Source organism: Chanodichthys erythropterus, chromosome 21 (genome assembly GCF_024489055.1).
Source record: "Chanodichthys erythropterus isolate Z2021 chromosome 21, ASM2448905v1, whole genome shotgun sequence".
In the NCBI taxonomy this organism is placed as follows: Eukaryota; Metazoa; Chordata; class Actinopteri; order Cypriniformes; family Xenocyprididae; genus Chanodichthys; species Chanodichthys erythropterus.
This window is the reverse complement of record NC_090241.1, coordinates 38,650,304-38,674,842: the sequence shown is the minus strand read 5'-3', so window position 1 is coordinate 38,674,842 and position 24,539 is coordinate 38,650,304. Positions and strand designations below refer to the sequence as shown.

Sequence of the window (24,539 nt, the reverse complement as noted above, 5' to 3'; positions counted from 1 at the left end):
CGTTTGAGAGGTTCTAGGCGATTAAATCCTCCTCGTCCTCTCACTGTTCCCACCTGGGACCTCACCTGGGTCCTCAGAGCTCTTAAAGGGCCTCCCTTTGAGCCACTGCGTTCAGCTGACCTCAGGCCCCTGACGCTCAAAACCGCTCTGCTACTTGCACTAGCATCGGTTAAGCGAGTTGGTGACTTGCAGGGCCTCTCCGTGAGCCCTGCATGCCTTGAGTTCGGGCCCAACGACTCAAGTCATTTTGAAACCTAGGCATGGCTACGTCCCTAAGGTGCTCTTGACTCCATTCAGAGCACGGGTCATTTCCCTCTCAGTGCTTCCTCCCTCGTCGGACAAGCGAGAGCTGGAATTGCTCTGCTCCGTCAGGGCATTAAGGACCTATGTTGAGCGATCACAGCCTTTCCGGCAATCCGATCAGCTCTTTATCTGCTTTGGTGGCCGCACCAAAGGGTCTTCAGTCTCAAAGCAACGTCTTGCGTGTCGGATAGTCGATGCTATTACTCTTTGTTACTCCTCTATGGGCCTCAACTGCCCCATAGGAGTTAGAGCCCACTCCACTAGAGGAATGGCTTCCTCTTGGGCCTGGTCTAGTGGAGTTTTGATTAAAGACATCTGTGAGGCAGCCGGCTGGTCCTCGCCGTCAACTTTTGTCAGATTTTATCATTTGGATGTCCTGACCTTACAAGCTCGGTCATCTCTGTATGATCCAGCGGCCTCTATTGAGCTCCGCTTCATGCCACTCTGGGAGTTCACTCCCCTCTTGGTAGTGTAACAAGGGTTCGACAGCTCCAGCCTTCTCACTTGTCCTCTGGTTCAGTCCAGTCGTTCCCTGCCGTGGCATGGCGCGGTTGAATTCGTTCCCCATACGCAGTACGAGTGAAGTATCGAAAGGGAACGTACTCTGTTACTAACGTAACCTCGGTTCCCTGAGATACGGAACGAGTACTGCGTTACATGCCGTGCCACGAGGCTGCGGCTTCAGTGTCGTCGCTTCAGTCGAATGACCTGAAATCCTATGGCAACGCGCCTGCTTATATAGCTACCCCGCCCATTTTGGCGGGAATATTCGCGGGCTTTGTCGCCATAGGCTGCGCGGCTATGCCGCGCCGTCATTGGTTCAACAACTTGTCTATGAGGGAACCAATGACGATGCAGTTACACTGCGTAATTGAAAAAGGCTTCAGTAACTGGGAAAAAGGAGACCTTTCCCCATACGCAGTACTCGTTCCGTATCTCAGGGAACCGAGTTTACGTTAGTAACCGAGTACGTTTTTTGTCTTATGTCAAATTATTTGGGGGGTATTAAAAATAATCTTAATGCAAACGGAAAACAAGATTATTCGGAGTCTATTTAAACTAATAACACAAGTAATTTGCCTTTTTTAGTGGTGTAGGCAGTAGCGTGTAAGGTGCGATTGCACATGCTGTTGCCATGGTAATTCGTAATATCGGAGCTCCATTGATTATGGCTTTTCATAGTTTTGTTCCACGTACTTAACTCAGAGTGAACCTACTCAGAGTTGATTGAACTAACTCAATTCAGCTGTTCTGAAACTGAAAACTTAGTTTCCCATCCCAAACATTAAGTTCTGATATGATTTATCTTCGTTTCATTCTTTACATCACAAAAACCTTCTGCTTTAACGGGGGTGTGTAGACTTTTTATATACACTGTAAATATAGCAGTTTAACAGTTTATCATTAAAACTCTAGAATCGGTAACGTGCCTATTCGGTTGTTAAGTTTAATGTAATGAATCACTCTATGTGTCACTTACAGAGCAAGGACCAATCCAAAAGTTCTCCTGCTGCACATGCTTTACACTCTCGTAAATCCCTTTGTTTCTCAGTACCTTAAACATAGAGAGAAAAAAAGAATGGATTGGATAATGGGCAACCAAATGTATAATAAACAGTTTTGTAATTGCTCACACTCTTGTAGCAGTAATACAATTTCAGAGCAGCCCCCCACAGAAAGAGCTGCAAAATGTCTGACATAATGGATATAAAATGGAACATTAACAGCATGGCCAACTTACACAGTGTACATATAATTGGGTGACTAAATGGGCTGTTGATTGCTTTCTGTCCCCTCTTAAACTGTCCTATCTTTAATAATGTGACTGGCATTTCCTGACTAACACTTAAAAAGTAATTTAAAAAGTAAGAATACTGCTTATGTAAGCTGGCTCAGTATAAACAAGCTTTGTTTTTGCGCACAAAGTATTCTCGTCACTTCATAATATTAAGGTTGAACCACTGTAATCACGTTGACTATTTTAATGATGTTTTTACCACTTTTTTTGGACCTTGAATGTGGTAATTTCATTGCTTTCAATTGAGGATAAAAAACCTCTTGGATCAAGAGGTTCATCAAAACATCCTAAGTTGTGTTCCGAAGATGAAGGAAGGACTTACGGGTGTGGAGCAACATGAGGGTGAGTAATTAATGGCGGAAATGTCATTTTTGGGTGAACTAACCCTTTAAATCATAATTATATATTGATTTATTGACAACCATACCTGCAAACTCAAAAGAGGTGAAAAAGGCGACATGTTTACAAACTCCAACATGCGACATGTTTCCCCCTCACTCCAGTCTATGGGAAAGTAGCCCATTTTCGATTCTTGCAAAGTTTATCATGGTGCTTGCAATTTCACTCACCCCCTGTTATCAGTCAAGTCAAGTTCTTAGTTAATGTTTAGGTTTTTGTTTCATGTAAAGCTCAAGTTTGTAGTTCATTTGTCATGTTTTTGGATTATCATCTTTACAATAAACCGCACCTAGGTCCTCTTCACCTTTGTCTTAGTCTGCATCCATATCAGCTACGTTACATAATATATATAACACTGAGAGGTTCAGTGTCATCCTAACACATTCTTTTTGTTATCTTACCAGCTGAGTAGTAGAATGCTGGGCAAAGCCCACAGGAGCAAATCCATATGTAATGCAGGCCAGCAGTGTTATGACAATATGCACAAAGGTGATCCAGTAGGTAAAATATGGCCTGACAAAGAAACAATTAATGATCACAACTTCTCTGAATAATTTAAAAGCAACATCTAAGGTTGAGAAGCTCCTGTCAATTTTGAGGAGCCTAATTGGGTTTTCTTACTCACCGATGACTGTGCAAATCTTCCAGTTGTTTCTGTACTTGGCTGCTGAGGCTGCGTCTATAGTGTCGGTTCAGCCACTTCCCCACCACACCCATCCCATACTGACGCCTCTGCTTATCAAAAGCAAAGTGCTTCACTTTGGAGGCAATTCGACCGCCACGATGAGAAGAGGTTTTCCCAGAGGTCGTCACAGTTTTGGGGACATCCTTTTTTCCTCTGGAGATGAAGAGAAAAGGAACAGTAGGATTAAAACAGGTGTGTACTAAATTGAAATAGCTACTGAATAGGCTTTGTAAGGCAACACATGTACTGTTATAATTTAAAGTCATCATCTTTATTTATATAGCGCTTTATACAATACAGATTGTTTCAAAGCAGCTTTAAAGTGATAACAGGAAAATTATGCATTTCAGCTGTTGTTCAGCTGAAGTCAGTTCAGTGTTAAACAAATTCAGTGTTTTTAAATTCTTTCATATTTCTGTTTTTAACTTACAAGCTTGGGAATATTCCCTCGCCCAAAGAAACATTTGCCACAGGACAAGAAGCTGATATAGGGGGTGACTCAAAAACATCATCTGCCATAGAATAAAGCTCCTCATGAACATCTACCTGTGAAAGAGAGGAACAAAGACATTCATTAAAAACATGTATGCATTATCTATCTATCCATCTACCTACAGTACCTACCTACCTACCTATCTATCTACTAAGTCAAGAGCTAAACAAATATCAAGTCAAATTTTCAAAACAATAAAAACATTAGTTTGACAGTGTGTCACTTTTGCATACTTATTATGGAAATAATATACTTTTTAAAATAATAAACTTAGTGTCATGAAACCCCAGAACACATTTTTTGAGATGTGAACAGATATGTACAGGCACTCACTGAAAACACTAATAGCACCCATAAAGTTTATCAACAAGTGAAAATTTATTATTTTTGCATTTTTCAGAGCAATTTCAAAAAGCAATAATTTTGAAAAAGCAGTCTATTTTGTGACGTAGCTTCGGGCTTCGGAGTGTGTGATAGATAGGCTTGCAGGGGCGAATCTACATCACCCGGTTCTGAGCGCTTCTCTGCATTTATTCATGAGAAAGAGCATGTTCAATCCAATCCCTGCACCATAGTATGCATAAGATTATAATTGCAGTATTATGCATGAGGAAGTATCACTTTTGTTGCTTCTGTCTCATTGCCTATTGTTGTCATTCAGAGATATGGGTCTTAGGTGCTCATTTCCTCAATGCTACAACACAAAAATGTGTTTCCCTGCGACGCGACCAGAGCTGAAGTTTTGGTGCAGGCGGTTTGTTTTGCTGTTGTCCACCAGCACAAATGGAAAATATGTTCGCATGAGATCTCAGCGGCGAATTCAAATGTCATAAATGTGCTGCTCATTCACCTCTGCCTGCTCTGCGTTCGGACATGTGAACCTTGTGTAGTATGTTTCGTTTGAATACGAACACATAAATAAAAATACAATTGTTACGATATACTAAGAGCGAGCATATGATAATTAAAATATTATTAATTAAAATATTATTAGTTTTAAATGTTCTTCTGCATTTCTCCCTTGAGCTTGGGATTTTCTTGTCATTTTTCTCCAAGCTCATTTAATAATATTCATTATTCTGTATAATGTGTGTGTTGTAGGTCTGTTTTTTCTTTGGTTGTTCTCTTCCAATCCCACTTTTCCAGAGCTTTGCACGCCCATTTTTGTCAGACTTTTCCAGCTCTGATTTGTAAACAACCAGGATAAAACAGGGGGGATTCCATGACACTTTAAGTGCAAACAGAATATAATGATTTCTGACACTTACGTGCATGTTATTTGCAATAAAATAAAAATGAATTACGGCCATTTCACACTGCAAGCATGAGTGGTGCATATTTTTTTCTGCCATGTATGTTAACCAGTGAGTGCATTCACACCGGGAACAGGAGCGTTGCGTGAGCTGATGATTGATGTGAGCGTTGAGCAGCAGTGACGCGGGGGTTTCGGCGCAAAGACAATTTTTGCTGCGTGGCTGACGCTCAATTAAAGTGAAAGGACAAAATAAATATGATTTCACACAAAAGTGCTCAAAATGCAAAGAATAAACATGTATAGTGTGTTTTAACGAAGTGGAATATGTCAGAAAAGAAAATTAAGAATCAAAAATATTTATAAAAGATTTACCCATAAAAAACTTGTTTTTAATTATTCAGTTTGGGTGAAAGTATGGTGTATTATAAAAAACTAAAGTAAACTAGCCAGAAAATATGATTATATAAATATTCTTTTAGTTATTACATAGACAGGTATATAGGTTCTAGCTAAATCAAACCTGAGTTTGCTGTCTTTTTTGATGCGTATCTGCAGCTGCAGTGATGATGTAGTTACGCTGACATGAAGCTGCTCATGCTTGCGGTGTGAAATTTAAGTTTAAATTTTAAGTTTAGATTTATACTGAATGCAATTAGTTGAATTTAAGTTCTACTAAAGTGGCTCATAAAAGCACTCTTAAGTAAACCGTATGATTGAAGTGTACTGTCAAATGTACTGACAAGCATTTAGTCAACACATCAAAATAAGTTTAACAACAAAAGGTTATTAAAACAATGATTTAAAAGATACTTTAGGCTAAAACTTTTCATTTGAACTTATATTACAAAGTGCAATTTTTAAAAGTGTACAAAATTGTGTTAAAAAACATTCATGAAAGTGTACTCTCTTTAAGCACACTTAAGTAGCATTTTATTTCATTAATTTAATTTTATCTGCAAGTGCATTTAAAAAAAAAAATAATAAGTTTTTAAGTACACTATAAGTATACATACAATACAATTAAGCACAGAGGAGTAGAAAAGATTGGAGACAAACCCAGATAAATATACGCACTTTGCTAAAAAACACTGAATCAGAGGTGTCTGCTGTGTCTACAGTGTCTTCCTCGAGCCAGCTGTGCCGAGCAAAACTCCTCCTCTGAAATCCATGTGCAGTTTGAGTACTTTGTAGACCCTGTCGACCCTACAGGACCAGAAGGAGAGGATAGTACCACATGACACAACCTCACTTATTGGAATATAATACAAGCAAAGCAAAAAAAAAAAAAAAAAATGAGCTCAGCTATATAGCCATTATAGGATTGGAGAGTTAATTTATAATGACAAAAAGGTACATACCCATTACTATAATTTATTATAATCATGTAGTTCACCCTAAAATTAAGTCATCATTTACTCAAAAGGAAAAAAAAAAAAATTCCCCCTCAAGCTCATCCATATAAGCCCTATCATATAACACCAAAACACTTGGAATATAAAGTGTTGCATGCTTTCTGTGATACTTTTGGATCTTTATTTAAAAATCTTGATGCTGGTAACTATTCACTTACTTATATATGGATGAGGACGAGTGGGACATTTTAAAAAAAAATCTCCTTTTGTGGTCCATAAAAGCAAGAAGGGCATACGGCATTTAAACAGCAGGGTGAGCAAATTATTAATTTTCATTTAAGGGTAAAGTATCCATTTAAAGGGTTAGTTCACTCAAAAATGAAAAAAATTGTCATAATTTACTCACCCTCATGTCGTTCCAAACCTGGAAGATTTTTGTTCATCTTCGAAACACAAATGAAGATATTTAAAATGAAACCGAGAGATTTCTGTCCATTGAAAGTCTACGCAACTACCACTTTGTCATTTTAATAATGAGATCGTAAAATCCAATCCATATGAATCTAGCAGTTTATTAAAAATTTTCGAAGAGACTTCATGGCTTAATATGATGAAGAGATTTAATTTAGGCTTTTATTCACATATAAACACTGATCAGCAAACATAAACAAAGGCTCAATCATATTAGCTTGACACACATAACAAACCTCTTTGGTTCTTGCGGAAGCTCAAACGTGCTGCATAATGCTCAAGAATGAACATCATTGGTTCTCTCACATCAAGCAAGCATGCTTAACTTCTGTTTACCATTTCTGTTTATCATTTCTCAAAGTGGTAGTTGCATGAAATATCTATGAAGGGACAGAAATCTCTCAGATTTCATTAAAATATCTTCATCTGTGTTTTGAAGATGAACGAAAGTCTTACGGAACGACATGAGGGTGAGTAAATGATGACAAAATTTTAATTTCTGGGTGAACTAACCCTTTAAATGTATACACATACAAGTACTTTACCAGGAGGTGAATACTAATATGCAAGAAAATCTTAAACACTAATTAAACATCTTTAGAGGTGTGATGTAAAGACTTTCCATGGTAACAAACACACCTTAAGAAGGTTGGACGCAGCACGGAGGCTCATACGAGCCACAGATTCTCTTTTTCTCCTCAGCAAATGTGTGTAACCAGAGCGCTGGCTGGTGAACGAACAGAGAGAGGTCACACCTGGGGTCAAAGGAGGATATGCTGTATGGGGTGTCCTCGGCCGCTCAGAATCTTCATAACGGAACTGCCTCCCACGAGCCAAAGGATCCACAATCTTAAGAGTGACAGAGACAAAGACTGTGATTCAGTAGTGCTGGCATTAAATTAAAACACATATTATTAAATACCTAGTTCTGAAATGAAACTTGGTCCTTGGTAGGGATCACATCATTATCTACATAGTGCAGCTGATTGGTTCCTGTTGCATCAGTGGCCAATGAGCTGTGGCTCAACATTCAAATACAGTGTTGCTGTTAGCAGTCTGCAGTGTGTTTTCAGAAAGCATCTGAAATCAACATCTAAGACAAGTGAACACTCTTTTATTCCATACTTCTGTGCATATTGTGTGGTTTGCTTATTAAAAGAGCAATCACAACAGTTTAAGCATCATGTTTAACAGTCTGTGGTGTGATTTACTAACCATATAAGCTGCAGTGTTCACGCAATTGTGTTCATGTAGCAGCAAGCGGTCTATTGTATGTAAGTGCTGTAAGGATACGCTGTCTAAGCTTTAGAAATAATAAAGTGAAATGAAATAAGCATATAAGATAAGCAATAAGATCTTAATGTGGCTTCATGAGTAAACTGGTAAATTGTACACATTTTCAGTGGTCAAACACCAAATGTGGGTCACTTTCAATACAGCTGATACTTTTTTTCTTTTAAAGAGTAATATTTGAAGAACAAATAATGTTAAAACTAGAAATGTATCATGTTTTTCTACCAACTCAATTGCATAGAACATATCTGTCTTAGTGTCATAAATATTCCTTCTCCAAAGTTTGCATGCCTGTAACTCAAGTAGTATTCAAGATATCTTAATATCACTCTAGATTCTCACCCTAATAAACTTTCCTTTTGAAATCTTCATTTTCAAGGCCCTATATAGTTTAGTCCCATAGATATGGGGATCTCAAAGCAGCTCCATGTTCAAATTTTACCCATTTTCAGTGATTGGAAACCAAATGTGGTTCACTTTTTAAACAGATGATAGTTATTGTGTTTAAACAATAATGTCTGGAAAAAAACACTGAAACTAGAAATGTATCTAAATTCTATGGTTTGATGCTGTTTTTGCAAAAAAAAAAAAAAAAAATGTTCATGGGGGTGTGCCCCAAAAATATAAAAAGCATCTTTTCAAATACAAAGTGCTTTTACACTTGAGTATAAAAGATACAAGATATAATGGATTTTTGAAAAATAACATTAACATGACAGCCTGTGTACAAATATAAAGCAAACCATAAATGTAAAAAAAAAGAAAGAAAAAGAAAGTATTTTCAATTTATACTAGCAGCATTAGTACCGTTAAGTCTATTAGTTTTATGCATACATACTATGAGCAAATGAAAGGCTGTGGACTGTATGCCAATGATAGGCTTATCTTCAATTACATGGAAATAAAACAAACAGCATTTTTCAATTCTTAAGCTACTTTCTGTAATGTCAATTTAATCCTTTCAATAATTTGTTACAATGTCTTAAATTATCTTCATTTGTGAACTACAAATATAGATAAATGCAATGAATAATCAGCATATCATGTAATGAAATATGATTAAAATTTGTAATTGATTGACAACCCTACTAACATATAGAAAAGTATCAAAAGACTGTTTTGACACTTATTAGTATTATTATTATTATTTTAACTATTGTTATTAGTATTGCAGATTAATTGACAATTTGAAGAAATCTAAAATATTGTTAAAATAAAATAATTTTTCTATTTGTTGTACATTAAAAAGGTGCTATAGAGGATGTTTTGTTTTATACATTTTTGCAATATTACTTGAAACTGTCTTTACTAACTGATAAAAGACTATTTATTAGGTGCACTGAAAGGAATAATATCAATATACATCATCTGTGCACGAGGTAGGGCCTTAAAATCATCAGCCAATCGTTTGTGTGATCATCGCATAAACGATTGGCCCTCTGGCTTGTCAATCACTGCCATTACATTTCTTGTGAGAGAAATGCGCAGATTGGCCCTCTGGCTCGTCAATCACTGCCATTATGTTCCTTGTGAGAGATGTGCACGCTCCAGTAACTTTCCACACTCCACAGGCGCCGCATGCAATGTTTTGTCAGGAGTAACAACTGCAGATTATGAGTTACCTGCGGTGAGTCCGACATAATGAATCCACTAACATGACACAGCGAATTGGGAGGCGTTCCCTCTAAATGAGCTGTAAAGGAGGGGGGTTGTTCTTACGCATGTGCTCATTTCAAAAACTCAGTAACAGTCTTTGGTTTCTCAGTCGTTGCAAACATCCTCTATAGCACCTTTAACTACAACAATTAAATGGCAGTAAACATGTATGATACCTTTGGCATTCTGGGGGCCACAGGTGACTCCGGGCCATAGTCCAGGCTGGCTGCCTCATTCTGCTCACAATACTGGGGCTTCAGTTTGCCATATCTCTGACTGCAGTGCCTGAGGCTCTTTCTGTGCCATTCCTGCTGCTTGGATTCACCAACACTGCCCACTCCAAACCACTGAGCAGTACCCCTTTGTTCAGAAAAAAAAAAGAGAAAAAAAAAATCATCAGGGTTCAAGCACCACTGGCTTGATTGGGATTAGGTGATACAATTACAGCACCTTTACAATGTGCTTTTACATTTAAGTTCATCAGTTCTTAAAAAGGATAAGTTCACTTTCAATTGAAAATTTCCTGATAATTAACTCACCCCCATGTCATCCAAGATGTTCATGTCTTTCATTTAATTTCTTTTGGACTGAAGGAAGAAAGACATGAACATCTTGGATGACATGGGGGTGAGTAAATTATCAGGAAAATGCAATGGACGATGATATCGTCGGGCGGGGCGGGGGGGGGATGGTGTTATTTTAATTTTTCGTTATTGTATAATTATTATTCGTTATTTATTTTATTTCCAAACTAATGACTCATCCGGGCTTTCCAATAACTTGCACGGAAGGGGAAAAAAAATTGACAAAAAGTTAATTGACGTTTGCTGAATTCTGGGTTTATATCTTAAAGGGGACCTATTATGCAAAATTCACTTTTGCATGGTGTTTGGACATAAATGTGTGTTGGCAGTGTGTGAACACAACCATCCTATAGTGATAAAAATCCACCCACTCCTTTTTTTAATCCCCATAAATCATAAGCAGTGTCTCAGAACAAGCAATTTCCAGATCCCTGGCAGTGTGATGTCACAAAAGCCACATGCCCCGCCCACAGTGTTGACAGACAGACAGATTCAAAATAGAACCGCCCTGAGCGCGTTCACAGCGAGTCCGCCATTGCTGCACTGACGAGAATGTCTCCCAAGCATTTTAGGTGTTCTGTAGCTGGCTCGTTTTTGCTCAACCACTAAAAGTGGCATTTTTAACATGCTATAAAAAAATATCTGTGAGGTATTTTGAGCTAAAACTTCACATACACACTCTGGGGACATCAGAGACTTATTTTACATCTTGTAAAATGGGGCATAATAGGTTTCCTTTAAACTGCGCTGCTTCAGTGCAGTATAGCCACAGAGCTATGTAACAATGAGCATGAACTCCCGAGACACTACAAAGCTACTAATAATGGACTAGGTGCACAAGAGGCGCCGGTGAGCTGCGGCAATGCGACTGTGCGCATGGTTCCGCTCGTGCCCTTCTGGTCTTATACCTCCTTTCCACCAACACGAACCAGGTGCTAGTTCAGAGCTAGTGCTAGTACTAGTTCGGAGTTGGTTCAACTGACGAGTCTTCTAAGAACCAGTTTGCCTTTCCACAGGCTAGAGAGCCAGCACAGAGCCAGGTCTTATGTCACTGTAAACGTCTCATATTTCACAGCAAAGCTAGCGCTGCAGCGCCAAACACAAACACACCAAGCTTGTTTGAGATGCATTGGCTTCCCGCCGAATCGGTCTGCGCTGCTCCGATGCATCTCGAACAAGCCTTCCATCAACAATCGCAGATATTTCACTACTGTTGATGCTTATGGTTTTGCGAACCTACATCCATTTGGAGATTACAATTGAGCTGCTATTAGCTCGATTAGCTGCTATTTCAAAAATGGCGGTCACAAGTGTCTTGTTGGTCACGGTAACCCTGCCCCCAGCCCCTGACGCAAGCAGTTCTTTCTTCTAGCGCAGCAATGTTTTGGTGCTACTTACAAATCACTTTTCCTGGTTCGAAGCTGGTGCTTTGTTACCCCCTTTCCACCAGAACGAATTGGGTGCTAGTTCAGAACTAGTGCTAGTGCCAGTTCGGAGTTGGTTCATCTGACGAGCCTTCTAAGAACCGGTTTGCCTTTACACGGACTACAGAGCAGCACAGAGCCAAGTATTATGTCACTGTATACGTCTCATATTTCACAGCAAAGCTAGTGCTGTAGCGCCAAACACAAACACACTTGTTTGAGATGCATCAGCTTCTCGCATAGCAATCGGCGCATGACATTAAAGCTCAGCGAGAACGATCCAAAAGCACAAGGGGTCGTATGCTCTACAAACGCTCCCGTGGATCCGCGGCACCCGCCGAATCGGTCCGCGCTGCTCCGATGCATCTTGAACAAGCCCTCTATCAAAAATCGTGGATGTTTCACTACTCTTGATGCTCATGGCTTTGCGAACCTACATTGGCATCCAAACACGGCTCGCCGTAATTTGTATATAGACGGAGATTACAATCAAGCTGCTATTAGCTCAATTAGCTGCCATTTCAAAAATGGCGGTCACAAGTTTTTTGTTGGTCACGGTAACCCCACGCCCATCCCCTGACGCAAGTGGTTCTTACTTCTAGCCCAGCAATGTTTTGGTGCTACTTACGAACCACTTTTCCTGGTTCAGAGCTGGTGCTTTGTGTGTCGAAAGACAAAGAACTGATTTGAAACTAGGCTCTGGCTCCGAACCAGCACTCAAACTGCCTTGATGGAAAAGGGTATTAGCGACGCTTGCATTTGGTGCTGGAAGAAACTTAAAAATGAAACTTGGCTAGATATAATAAATTTTTTTTTTTTTTTAATTAAGAGAAGATGGTGGTCTATCAGAGACGAAAGAAATCCTTGTTATATCATTGTGTGACATTACCTCTGTGTGGAAATTCACAAGATACGCGATCTTTGACTTTTAATCTCCTGTTAATTATGTGGTTCAGGCTCAGCAGTGATCCACGGATCTCTTTATCCATGCAAAACACTCAAGTATGTAATACATCGCATTCCACATTATTATGCAAGTGACATCAGTAAGATTTCAGTAGAATAAAAATTCAGATTTTAGTTTTTCTAAGAAAATGTATGTTTGTTTATTTATCCATGTCTTTTTAGATAACTGGTATCAATCTCAGACAAAATAATTTGCCAGGTCTACTTAGGTCTATGGAAACCCTACTTAGAGGTTGTTCCACATTATTAAGCAAGTCACAGTTCTCATGCCATATGGAGAGGAAGAAAGATCTTTCTGAAGATGAAAAGCATGAAATGGTCCAATGTTGTACAAAAGGCATGAAAACAACTAATATTTTGTGAAACTGAATGGAGATTATCAAATTATCATAAGATTTCTGAGTGATTTAGAGCACAGCAGAACTCGGTCAGATAAAGGCTTATTAATGAAAGTTCCTGTCAAAAAAATTAATTGTATTAAAAGGGCAGCTATAAAAAAGCCAGTGTTGAGCAGCAAACAGGTATTTAAAGCTGCTGGTGTCTCTGGAGTCTCAAGATGCTCTCCATGCACGCTGGCAGTTGTGCGTAAAGATGCATTTCAGCCATCACTAACCAAAGCTCACAAAGAGAAACATAAAAAAAAAAAAAAAAAAAAGTCATAATATTGAGAAACTTTCTCATAATAATGACTTAGTATCTCATCATAATGAGAAACTTTCTTGTAATCACGGCTTAGTATCTCATTATAATGAGAAATTTTCTCATAATAATGACTTAGTTTCTCATAATAACGAGAAACTTTCTCATAATAATGAGAAACTTTCTCGTAATTATGACTAAGTATTTCATAATAATGAGAAACTTCTACGCATGCGCAGAGCAGCGGAGCAGAAGGACGTGGCACGCTAGCGACATCCGCTGGTCAAAGTCAGAGCCATAGAGAGAGATGGCTCTGGCTCTGGTCAAAGTCTCGTAAATGGGGTCTGATCCAAGATGGCGAAACGAGTGGTTTAGCTTTTGCGTTGAGGAACGTTTAAAATCTTGTCACACACAGTTAGCGATGTTTGCATAATACGGTTGCATTTTTTTTTGTATCATTGTCATTTTTTTTTTAATTTTGTTGGTTTATTCGTTATATTGAGAACTTTATCTCGGAACCTGTCAGACTCGGTTATGGAGAAAAACTTGACATTTGAGTCATGTACTGAAGAAAAGAAATGGAGGTAGTTACCAGCAATGATAAGAGAACGAATAAAGATATACACTCCTATTCCTGCAAGGCTTGCAAGGAAAGTGATGGGACCTGTGATTCGAGCCCTAATACACCGGATAAAAAAAACTTCCAAAGAAAGCGTGCAAAGAACAAATGCAAGTAAGTTCTGAACCATCTTTGGCCGATCTACAAGACAACGTAATTTGCGTTATCACTGGCAAGATCAACGAACGAGCAGATCAAACTAATGAAGCTGTCAAACACAACACAATGCAAATCGAGGGGCTTAAAAAATCTCTGGAGTTCTCTCTTCAAGAAGTAGTGGATCTAAAGAAAGAAAACAGCACAATGAAGGTGAGAGTGGAACAAATGCAAAAGAAAGTTACTGAATTGGAGCAAAAGGTAAATGACGCAGATCGGTATAGCCGTCGGTACAATCTTCGTATGTATGTCGAGTATGTCGTATGTCGAGTAGCCGAAAAGCGGGAGGAAAACGTCAAAGTTAAGGTGAAAGAAATTTGCCGTGCAGCAATTCCAGGCAGTGATGGTGAAGAAATCGTGGCAGCAGTGGATGTGGCTCATCGCATTGGCAGAATGGACAGCGGAAGAAAGAATCAGTTTTCGCGGCCAGTGATCATCAGATTCACGTCTAGATTGGCAAGAGATCGCCAAGAAAATGAGTTTCTCAAGAGCAGAGGTTTTCAAGTGGAGGAAGATCTGACAGCTGATGACAGGGCATCACGTGCTCGTCTGTGGCCATTAGTAGAGAAGGCTAGGAAAAATGGAGAGAAGGCTTACCTGGTAGGTAACAAAGCATTTGTGAATTGGAAAAGGAATTAAAGGATGAACATTTCAGTATAGGGCTCATTTCTCCATCAATAATCAAAGACTTCAGATATTGACTGTGTATCTGTTAAAGTATGGTGCTTATTGAAGTCAAAAGAAGACTGTTCTGAGTTATTGTTGATAAATGTCACACACTTTAACTGTGTTGCATTTCTTATTAAGTGCACTTGGGATAAGTTAATCTTTATTTTGTTGTTGTTCATGTCAGTTTCAATTCTTTCCATTAATGCCAGCGGTATAAGAAACCAACTGAAAAGAAAATCTTTATTTTTGAATTGTCAAAGCAAAGGTGCAGACTTATTTCATTCAGGAGTCTCATGCTTGTGAAGCAGATGTAACTTTTTGGAGAAGTCAGTGGGGTAATGATGTTTGGTTCTCATTTGGTACTAACAAATCTGCAGGGGTAGTTATATTAAAAGGTAAATTCAAAGGACGCGTTCATAGTAAGCAAACAGATACTGAAGGGAGATAGATAATTCTACATGTTAGTATTGATCTTTCACAATTTATTATAGTAAATGTTTATGCCACATAATAAGCAGAAGAATAATCCTTGTGTAACACTCTCTTCCCTCCCAGATGTGACGTACCTGAGCTCTTAGGGCGAGCACTCGGGTTCGAACTTTACCGTCTTTCGACTAATAATTTGGGACCTTTCTTTACACCCTTTAAGTTTAAATATCCCCAACCTTTTTAATTGAATGTGAATTACCACAAAATATTCAGTTTACACGTCACCCAAAGCAAACAATAAACTCGCTGAGATCAATTCAAATAGACAATTGCAGAATTTATTGAAGCCATTTAGAATTTAAATGGAATTTGTGAAAAATATGAAACTAGAAGGATGAGAATACAATTAACTGTTTACTTTAAAATGACTTCACCGAAGGGCAGTTAAGTATTGTTAGTGATACACAATCTCTGTGAATAATGCACTTTTAGAATATAACAACCCACAGATGAATAAGAATATACCAAATTGAGTATAACTTTCCAGATAATAATATATCAAATGTCTAATAGGCTATAAACTCAATGTAAATGCACAATAAGATCAATTCACATTTATATTCAACGCCCATTTGGAAAAAGAAATCAAATTGAACACATAATAAAATATAGCGGCTATCAGATAGAGTCCTCCTGAATTAGGAAATGTTGATCGCTGCCGTGCACCACTGATAATCGCGTCCGTGCTTCCTCACCGATCCCTCGTTGCCAGGGGAACCCTGAACCCCTCGGCGATTCAGGGCGCTACCTGGATGTCCAGGCACACAGCTCCTCCGTATCACCATTATTCACGTTGATATATCAAGTCCACGACACACACAGTGCACTACTCAGTATCAAAATACTCAGTCAGTATTTTGTTTGTGGTTACTGATAACTCGTCTGGAACTCACACAAGCGTAGGTGGTAAAACTGAATGAGCAAAGACGCGATCCAAGAGAATCGCCGACACCCGTGAGATATTTGGCATGCTAAATATCTGGACCTGTCGGCGATTCAAAATCCTGCTGTGTGAAAAGTGTTCTGACTGAAAACTACATCGGCGATGACCGACAGCCAATGAGAGAGCAAGATACGGAGCAGCGGGGAGTTCGGGGAGGAGTTATAGACCACAATATCAGCAAGCATGGCTTCATTCGCATAAACATTACAATTCTATCAAACAGAAACAAAGCACAAACATTTGCTTGACCATCCGCAACAGCAGCACATTGTAAAGTTATTTATTTACCTCCAACTCTCGTTGCAGAACGCACAATCCACAGTCTCCCCAACCATTTCCTCCTCCATATTCTTCTTTTCTTTTTCTTGTTTTCGCTGCAAATCTGCGCACCGGCAATTCATATTGCAAGCTTCTTGCGGGCTACCGTTTTTAATAATAATAATAATAAAAACTCCGGTCTTGCACGCGTGATATCGCGTTGTTTCCTTGTCACATCTCGTGTGTGTTTGGTTGTAAAACGTAGTTTGCGTGCCAGACAGAGTTGTCGGCGATTCTTCCTATTGTAAAGTCATGCAGTGTGAAACCTTCTGTCGCCGATCCATAGTGCAGTTTGAACACAGCAGCGACTGAATGCTGGCCAAGATAGTCATGCAGTGTGAAAAGAACAGTGACCCGACTACTTTGAAAATCGTGCAGTCTGAACTCGGCTTAACACATACGGCAGTTTGACCCCGCACGCATACATTCCCCACCCCCTCAAACTCGCAAGAACCAATAACATTTTCCCTCTAGCTAGGTGTCAGGCGGGTTTATAAAATAATCCACCAATCAATAAAGAATAAACTAACTTGTTTGTAAAACCCACGTTTTCCCCATGTAAGATACAACCAAACATTACCACAGAACGATGCTCTTAAAGGGGCATATACCTATATTCACATCATAAAGAATTAAAGATTCATAACCCAATAAACATTGTTATTAAGTGTTTTTAACTTTTAGGTAAAATCCTAGGGTTACATTTTGTTTTTAACAATTGAGAGTAAAATCAACCAACTGTGTTCTAAATTTCCTTATGCAATGATTATTTGGGGTGGGGACTTTAATACTGTTATGGACGAAGAAATAGACCGATGGCCTCCTAAAAACATTGAAAAAAACATGTGAATTAAAAAAACATATGTGCAAGATTGGATCCTTTGGATATCTGGAGATATACTTACCCACACCAAAGAATGTACACCTGGAGCAATAATGATTTGACTAAATCTCGTATTGATTTTTGGTTAATTTCTGCAAATAGTGTAGATGACGTTCAATTAGTGAAAACTGAAACATCACTATTAAAAGATCATAAGGCTATAATGATTAAAATTAACAAAGATGCTGTAAGTCTAACTTGTCCTAAAACAAATTATTGGAAATTAAATAAAAACTTGTGAATGGATGGTTTAAAAATAAAGCCACTGAAATTATAGGAAAATATTCGAAACGGGCATGTATCTTCAATAAATTAGGTCACAATTGGGAATTAATGAAATTTGATATACGAAGCGTAGTTATAGGTATAGGCAGTGGTGTAATGTAACGAAGTAATAATACTTCGTTACAGTACTTAAGTATTTTTTGAGAGAATCTGTAATTTACTTGAGTCTTTATATTTCTGTCAACTTTTACTTTTACTCCACTACATTTCCTAAATAAAATGTATACTTTTACCCAAAGCATTTTCGTTACTTACTACAAAATAAAGTCGGAAGAACACAGATTGCAAGCAAGTGCTTGCACAACCGCGGTTGATTTCATTATACGGGTTGCATCCGTTGCTGGAGCGGCTGAGAAGAGTGCGCTGTCATTATACAGTATGAGAGCGGCCTCTAGAGGCGAAATAAAAACTATTACTGATGCCTCGTATAGTTTGTTTTGACACGTGACGTGAGGCTGCGCGCTGCACAGAGCGGGACACTTCAAAAACAGATTTAAAACGAACAACAAAACGGTATGTTATACAGTGTACACTACAGTACATGTTTTCATATCATTATAAAGTAATTAGTTAGATGCTGCATTAGTGGAGAACAGTAGTATGTTCTCCGTCGAGGCTAACATTGTTTTAACCGCTTGAGGTACTACTAATGTGACAAAAATACCAACTGTTTAATGTCACGATTGTTACCATTCAAGATCGGAAGACTTATTCTTTCGGATCACAATGATTTTCCCCTGGAGCAGTCTCATGATGAGACGCTAAAACATGCGTTTGAAAAGGTCAGTACCATCGATGGTCAGCCTCTCCACCCTGGACAACCGCTTTCTTATCCATATTTTGCAATCATAAAAGATAGGTTGTATCGAGTGACCCAGGACACTCAGACAAAGGAAGATACAACCCAATTGTTAGTTCCGAAAAGCCACAGGGAAATGCTTTTCCAAGCAGCTCATTCTAATCCAATGGCTGGGCATTTAGGACAAACGGCAACACTAAATCGCCTCATGACCCGATTTTTTTGGCCGGGCATTCACAAGAATGTGCGCAGGTGGTGTGCGTCTTGTCGTGAATGTCAGTTGGTAAATCCACCGGCCATCCCAAAAGCGCCTTTGCGCCCTCTCCCATTAATGCAGGTCCCCTTCGAAAGAATTGGTATGGACCTCCTCGGGCCATTAGAGCGATCAGCGAGAGGGCATCGCTTTGCATTAGTCATTGTTGATTATGCAACACGATATCCCGAAGCAGTGGCTCTCCGCAACATTTCCTCTAAGAGTGTTGCGGACGCGCTGTTTAGTTTAATCTCCCGAGTGGGGATTCCGAAAGAAATCCTCACTGATCAAGGCATGGCGTTTATGTCACGCACGTTACGTGAACTTTACGAATTATTGGGCATTAAATCGGTCGTACCAGCGTCTTTCACCCACAAACGGACGGTCTGGTCGAACGTTTTAATCACACGAATTCGTAAATTCGTTCAAGAGAATGCCAAAAATTGGGATAGGTGGTTGGAACCCCTGTTATTCGCAGTGCGAGAAGTCCCGCAAGCCTCCACGGGGTTTTCCCCCTTCAAGCTTCTCTTTGGACGCCAGCCCCACGGGGTACTGGACGTCCTAAGGGAGACTTGTGTGGACGGACCATCTCAGGCTAAAAACGAAATTCAGTATGTGCTGGACTTGAGAACAAAACTCCACACTTTGGGGTGGCCATCTATGGAGAATTTGTTGCAAGCCCAGCACAGACAGAGCCAGCTGTATGACAGGGGGACTAATTTACGCAAATTTTCACCGGGAGATGAAGTGGGGAGCAATACAAGCACTTTAAGTTTGAAATTACTTGCAAAGTGGCAAGGACCGTTTGAGGTTACACAGCAAGTTGGCGAGCTCGGTTATGAGGTGATACGTTCCGATAGGAGAGGAGCACGTCAAATTTACCACCTCAATCTCCTTACAAAATGGAATGAGGCAGAATCAGTGATGCTGGCGACGGTGATTAGTGGAGAGGATGATCTCGGGCCAGAGGCGAATGTAAAAAAACAATCCCTCGCTCTGGCCCCAGGAGGAGACCACCTCTCACCCTCCCAGCTCACCAATTTGACTAAGTTACAAGCAGAATTTGCTGACGTGTTTTCTCCCCTACCGGGTCGTACAGACGCATGGTGATTCGCAGCCGGCCGTATATGTTGCCTGAACACAAGAAAAAGGTAGTTCAAGCGGAATTAGGGGAAATGCTTGAAATGGGAGTAATAAAAGAGTCCAGCAGTAACTGGGCGAGCCCGATAGTTTTGGTCCCCAAAACAGACGGCTCAGTTCGGTTCTGTGTGGACTATCGCAAGGTGAACGCAGTGTTGAAATTCGACACGTATCCAATGCCACGGGTGGACGAATTGCTTGACCGGCTCGGTACGGCACGATTTTATTCGACAATGGACTTAAAGGGATATTGGCAGATCCCCTTGTCGTCATTATCCAAAGAGAAGACCGCTTTCACGATGCCGTTCGGATTACACCAATTCGTTACACTTCCGTTCGGGCTGTTCGGGGCACCGGCTACCATGCGACCCCATGGTGCATATGCTGCTGCCTATCTGGATGATATTATTATCTTCAGTAATGACTGGCAGCGGCATATGCAGCATTTGAGGGCCGTCCTGAGATCGTTGAGAGGGGCCGGGCTCACGGCCAACCCGAAGAAGTGTGCGATTGGGCGCATGGAAGTAAGGTATCTGGGCTTCCACTTGGGGCATGGGCAGGTGCGTCCCCAAATTGATAAGACAGCAGCGATTGCGACCTGTCTGCGCCCCAAGACCAAAAAGGAGGTTACGGTCCAGTGGACGGAGCTGTGCCAGCAGGTCTTTACCCAGGTGAAGGCTGCTCTATGTGGTGGGCCATTGCTTCATTCTCCTGATTTTTCTCTCCCCTTTGTGTTGCAGACTGACGCGTCGGACAGGGGGCCGGGTGCTGTCCTGTCCCAGGAGATAGAGGGGGAGGAACGGCCGGTGCTGTACATTATGCTCTCTAAGAGAGAAACCAAGTACAGCACTGTGGAAAAGGAGTGTTTGGCCATCAGGTGGGCCGTCCTCACCCTCCGCTATTATCTCCTGGGACGAGAATTCACTCTCCCCTGCAGTGGCTCCACCGCATGAAGGATACCAACACGCGCATCACTCGTTGGTATCTGGCTTTACAGCCTTTTAAGTTCAAGGTGGTCCACAGGCTGGGTGTTCAGATGGCTGTGGCCGATTTCCTCTGGGGGTGGGATGGGGGGATGGGAGGGGCTGCAGGCCGGACGGCTCCCCGGCCTGAGTCGGGCGGTGGGGGTATGTGGCGAGGGGGGCGTGGTTCAGCGAGGTCTGCAGCAGGAGAAATGTCAGGAGAGGCTTGGTAAGTGAGCGTGTTAAATGTAAATCACAAACACCTGTTTCTCATTTCAATAATTGGCGCAGAGACAGGATAAAATGCCGCGAGAAGCAGGAGTGAGAGAGAGAGAGGAACTGCTGACTGAGGCGCTGGTCACGACAGCGATACTGGAGTGAAGCCCTTTGGGAATTGTGTATACCAAGACTGGAGTGAAGCCCTTTGTGGATTATTTATTTTGTTGTTGTGCATTGCACAGTCTTTCTGTTGAACAGTTTTGAGTTGATGAATAAAGCTCAGTCAGCAGTCAATTGCCGACTCCATCCTTTTCCTTCCAGACGAACTTTGATCTTACTACAATCAGTAAGTAATTAATTTAAAGACATGCGTTGTACATGATGTTTGCAAACACAGCACATGACTTTCTATAACACCCATGTTGAGAAAACACACAATCTCCTTTGTAAAAACAAAAGAAAGATTTAAGTCTTGTATGAATCAGAACATGAAATATTTACTACTCCTAAAGGCCCCGGTATACTTCAAACAAAGTTCTTTTTCGTTCTTTGTTTAGGAGTAAAAAGAAGTTTGAAATGCGTGAGCAGCCATATACTGTAAACGAACATCTGATGCCGCCCACACTGCTGAGATCGATGTTTAGATGAATATGTAAATATGTGCTGTGCACTTCCTTCTCAGTAACAAAATAAACAACAAAAATGAGAAAACAGCAAGCATTTATTATAGAAAGCATAAGAAATGCATCTGATCATAACAGCATGGGAATGTTAGCACGAGCTCTGCAAAGTAGCACTCCAGTCACGTCACGTCTTCATATACCACTTTATTCAATAGATTGCTTAAAATCAAGCAGCTTTACAGTATCAAACATGAAAAACAGTGTTAGTGCCTCATTTTTTTTTTACAAACACAACTTCATTTTGTGCTATAAACTGGTTATCCACTATTCCAAAAAGAACATAAAACGAACTTCGTTTTGGCCGGATTTTGTTCAAAATTACGCCACATCAGTTTGTTCTTTGATTTTGTTTGAAGTATACCGGGGCCTTAAACCTACCCATCACAGAAACATGTAACCATCACTAGATTTAAATAAAAACATATTTTGGCTGATTTATAAGCCTTTTAAAATAGTAAGGGCCAGTCAAATGTCCTCACTAGTGGGTTGTGAAAGTATTCCACACAATAAGTGAGGACATTTGGTGCTCACAAGTATAGCCAAAACAAGTACAGAGAGGGACACAGACAGAGACTAATGACTGTAAATTAGAAAGTTGTCCGGCTTAATGAGATCAATGTGTGTACCGAGCAGAGATGGGACCAAGTCACACATGTGCAAGTCTCAAGTAAGTCTCAAGTCTTAACCTTCAAGTCTCAAGTAGGTCCCAAGTATTTTTTTCTTGGGCAAGTCAAGTCGCAAGCTATGTCAAGTTAATTCCTGTAGTAGGTCAAGTCAAGTCCAAGTCAAGTCACCTTATTATTGTAATTTTACCTGCAGAATCTGATCTTAATAAAGTGAAAAGACAAGATATAAGTAACTGTCAGTAAATTAAAATAATTTGGATTTGCATTGTAAATACTCATGTTCAGTAAAATACATCATGAAATCAAACAAAATTGTAACTTCATAAAATTATTTATTTTTCACTTCTGCCAACAGTGTTTGAAATGTTTTAAATTTTCAACATTGAGTCCATAAAACAAATAACAGCTTAATATCCAACAGATTCCTCTCTGAACACCTCCCTCTCTCTCTCAAACACAGTTTACATACAACATTAAACTTTGTTATTTTTCTCCTCTCTCTCACACACACACTCACTCTCACACTCTCTCTCTCTCTCTCTCTCTCTCACACACACACACACACACACACACACACTCTCTTACTCTCTCTGTCACACACACTCACTCTCACACACACTCTCGCTCTCGATGACCCTCGGTACCAGGGACGTGCACAGGAATTTTGAGGGGCAGTTGCTCTGACCTTAAAAAAGGGCACTCGTTTTTCTGCTCGATGAAAGACATTGACAAAGACGAAAACTAAGGACATTTAATCTATAATTTTATTTTATTTTAGTTAGTTTTGCCAAACACACATTACAGTTTTGGTTAGTTATCGTTTTTTTGTAATGCTTCGTTTTTATTTTTATTTCAGTAAACGACGATGTTTTTTCCCCACCTAGTTTTCATTTTTTCATTCGTTTTCGTTAACGATTATAACCTTACTCACCTTTCCGACAACGTTAAGTCGTCTCACCCGACAACCGTGACAATCTCCTTCTAGTGCCGCTAATGCAGGCTCAGCTCAGGTGCCAGTCGCGTGCAGCGCTGCAGCCACGTAAACAGAGTTTGCCCTTCCCCTACTGACTTTCACTTTCGGACGGGTGCCCGAATATGGAAGTGAATGAGGCTTTGGGATTTTTTATTTATTTTATTTTTTTTTTTTTTCTAGGCCTACGTGAAATTCTGCATCCATTGTACAATTTTTTTATTTATTTTTTTCCACCTTGGAAGGGCAACGTGAGTCGAGAAGGGCATATGGGCAGTTGCCCGGGCAACCTGAGCAACCCCCCTGTGCACGTCCCTGCTCGGTACCCCTCCAAGATATAAGTAACTGTTAGTAAATTAAAATAATTTGGATTTGCATTGTAATTACTCATGTTCAGTAAAATACATCATGGAATCAAACAAAATTGTAACCTCATAAAATTATTTATTTTTCATTTCTGCCAAAAGTGTTTGAAATGTTTTAAATTTTCAACATTGAGTCCATAAAACAAATAACAGCTTAATATCCAACAGACTCCTCTCTGAACACCTCCCTCTCTCTCTCACAAACAAAGTTTACATACAACATTAAACTTTGTTACATTTCTCCTCTCTCTTTCACACACACTCACTCTCACACTCTCTCTCCCTCTCACTCACACACACACACACACACACACACTCACTCTCTCTCACACACACTCTCGCTCTCGATGACCCTCGGTACCCCTCCGGCTGACATGTTGATGTGATGTGATATCTGATCTAAGTGGGCGTGGTGTGCATAAGGTACGAGAGGGCATGACTGATGATAGTGTCGTGATTCAGTCATGACCAGGGGCGGAGCCAGTCAGTGTAAACATCCGGGGCTTAGCCCAAATCAATATTTGTCCAATGAAATTTTAATTTTCTGTTAACAGCTTTACTGACATGAAAGGAGCTTTTGTTGTAATATTGTTGTTCAGAAAACATTATTTGGCACTGTATTTGGCATATCATGGTTTCGATTTTAGTTTGTTGGTAAAATACAACTTAGAGACCATTTAAGCTTTGTAGACCTATGTTTTAAATTTTCGGTTTATGATGAAACGGTGGCGGCGGCACAGGGTCATTGGGAAACACTGAATGAATGTTTAGCTGACAAATTTGCTAAAGTTGTAATATCAGCTGTTCATATCATAACAAAAACCTTTCAACCGGACCGAACG

General features: G+C 40.0%; 1 protein-coding gene across 3 annotated transcripts in view; it reads right to left on the bottom strand.

Moving 5' to 3' along the window:
• LOC137010875 (inactive rhomboid protein 2-like) overlaps nt 1–24,539 on the bottom strand; it is a 185,906-nt gene that overhangs the window by 52,203 nt on the left and 109,164 nt on the right. For all 3 annotated transcript variants that reach the window (XR_010893416.1, XM_067373275.1, XM_067373276.1), the window contains exons 5-11: nt 9,882–10,065; nt 7,396–7,605; nt 6,008–6,136; nt 3,616–3,731; nt 3,126–3,338; nt 2,902–3,013; nt 1,784–1,858 (exon numbers count right to left, since the gene is read on the bottom strand). Coding sequence is in view for 2 of the 3 variants with exons in the window: in XM_067373275.1 (XP_067229376.1) it covers nt 1,784–1,858; nt 2,902–3,013; nt 3,126–3,338; nt 3,616–3,731; nt 6,008–6,136; nt 7,396–7,605; nt 9,882–10,065 (1,039 nt within the window). In the remaining variant the exon portion in view is untranslated. The remainder of the gene's footprint in view (nt 1–1,783; nt 1,859–2,901; nt 3,014–3,125; nt 3,339–3,615; nt 3,732–6,007; nt 6,137–7,395; nt 7,606–9,881; nt 10,066–24,539) is intronic.